The sequence below is a fragment of the Parus major genome, chromosome 26 (genome assembly GCF_001522545.3).
Source record: "Parus major isolate Abel chromosome 26, Parus_major1.1, whole genome shotgun sequence".
NCBI classification, from domain to species: Eukaryota; Metazoa; Chordata; class Aves; order Passeriformes; family Paridae; genus Parus; species Parus major.
Genome location: NC_031795.1, coordinates 3875387 through 3875910, shown reverse-complemented (window position 1 = coordinate 3875910; position 524 = coordinate 3875387). Strand labels below are relative to the sequence as shown.

General features: G+C 55.7%; 1 protein-coding gene across 2 annotated transcripts in view; it reads left to right on the top strand.

The window, feature by feature from the left end:
- Positions 1-524, top strand: part of LOC107214993 (gastricsin-like) — a 6055-nt gene that overhangs the window by 4273 nt on the left and 1258 nt on the right. For both annotated transcript variants that reach the window (XM_015650898.3, XM_015650897.3), the window contains exons 6-7: positions 55-177; positions 259-403. In XM_015650898.3, coding sequence (XP_015506384.1) covers positions 55-177; positions 259-403 — 268 coding nt within the window. The remainder of the gene's footprint in view (positions 1-54; positions 178-258; positions 404-524) is intronic.

The following is a 524-nucleotide window of genomic DNA, read 5'->3' as shown; positions in this document are numbered from 1 at the left end:
CACATTTGGGGCTGATTTTATTCAGATTTTGGGGCTGATTTTGTGTCTTTCCAGCAACCCAACATACAATTACGGTGGGGAAGTCATCCTGGGAGGGGTTGACCCCCAGCTCTTCTCCGGGGAGGTTTTATGGGCTCCAGTGATCCAGGAATTGTACTGGAAGATCAACATCGAGGGGTGAGCGCTGCACCACGGCTCGGAGCGGGTTTGGGAAAGCTTTGGGAAGGTTTCCCAAGCCTTTTGCTGCTGTTTTTCCAGGTTTTCTGTGGGGATGGAGGTCACTGGCTGGTGCAGCCGAGGTTGTCACGGGATTGTGGACACGGGGACCTTCCTGCTCACTGTCCCAGGTCCCCTCCTGCCAGCCCTGCTGCAGGCTCTGGGCGCCCAGGAGAGCGACTACGGGGTAGGTGGGGCAGGTGGGGATGGTGCTGAGATCCCAGTGTTCCCAAAAGAGCAAAATATCCCACCTGGAGCAGGCCTGAGGTGGGGGAAAAATGAAATAATTTGGTAAATGTGGGTCTGGC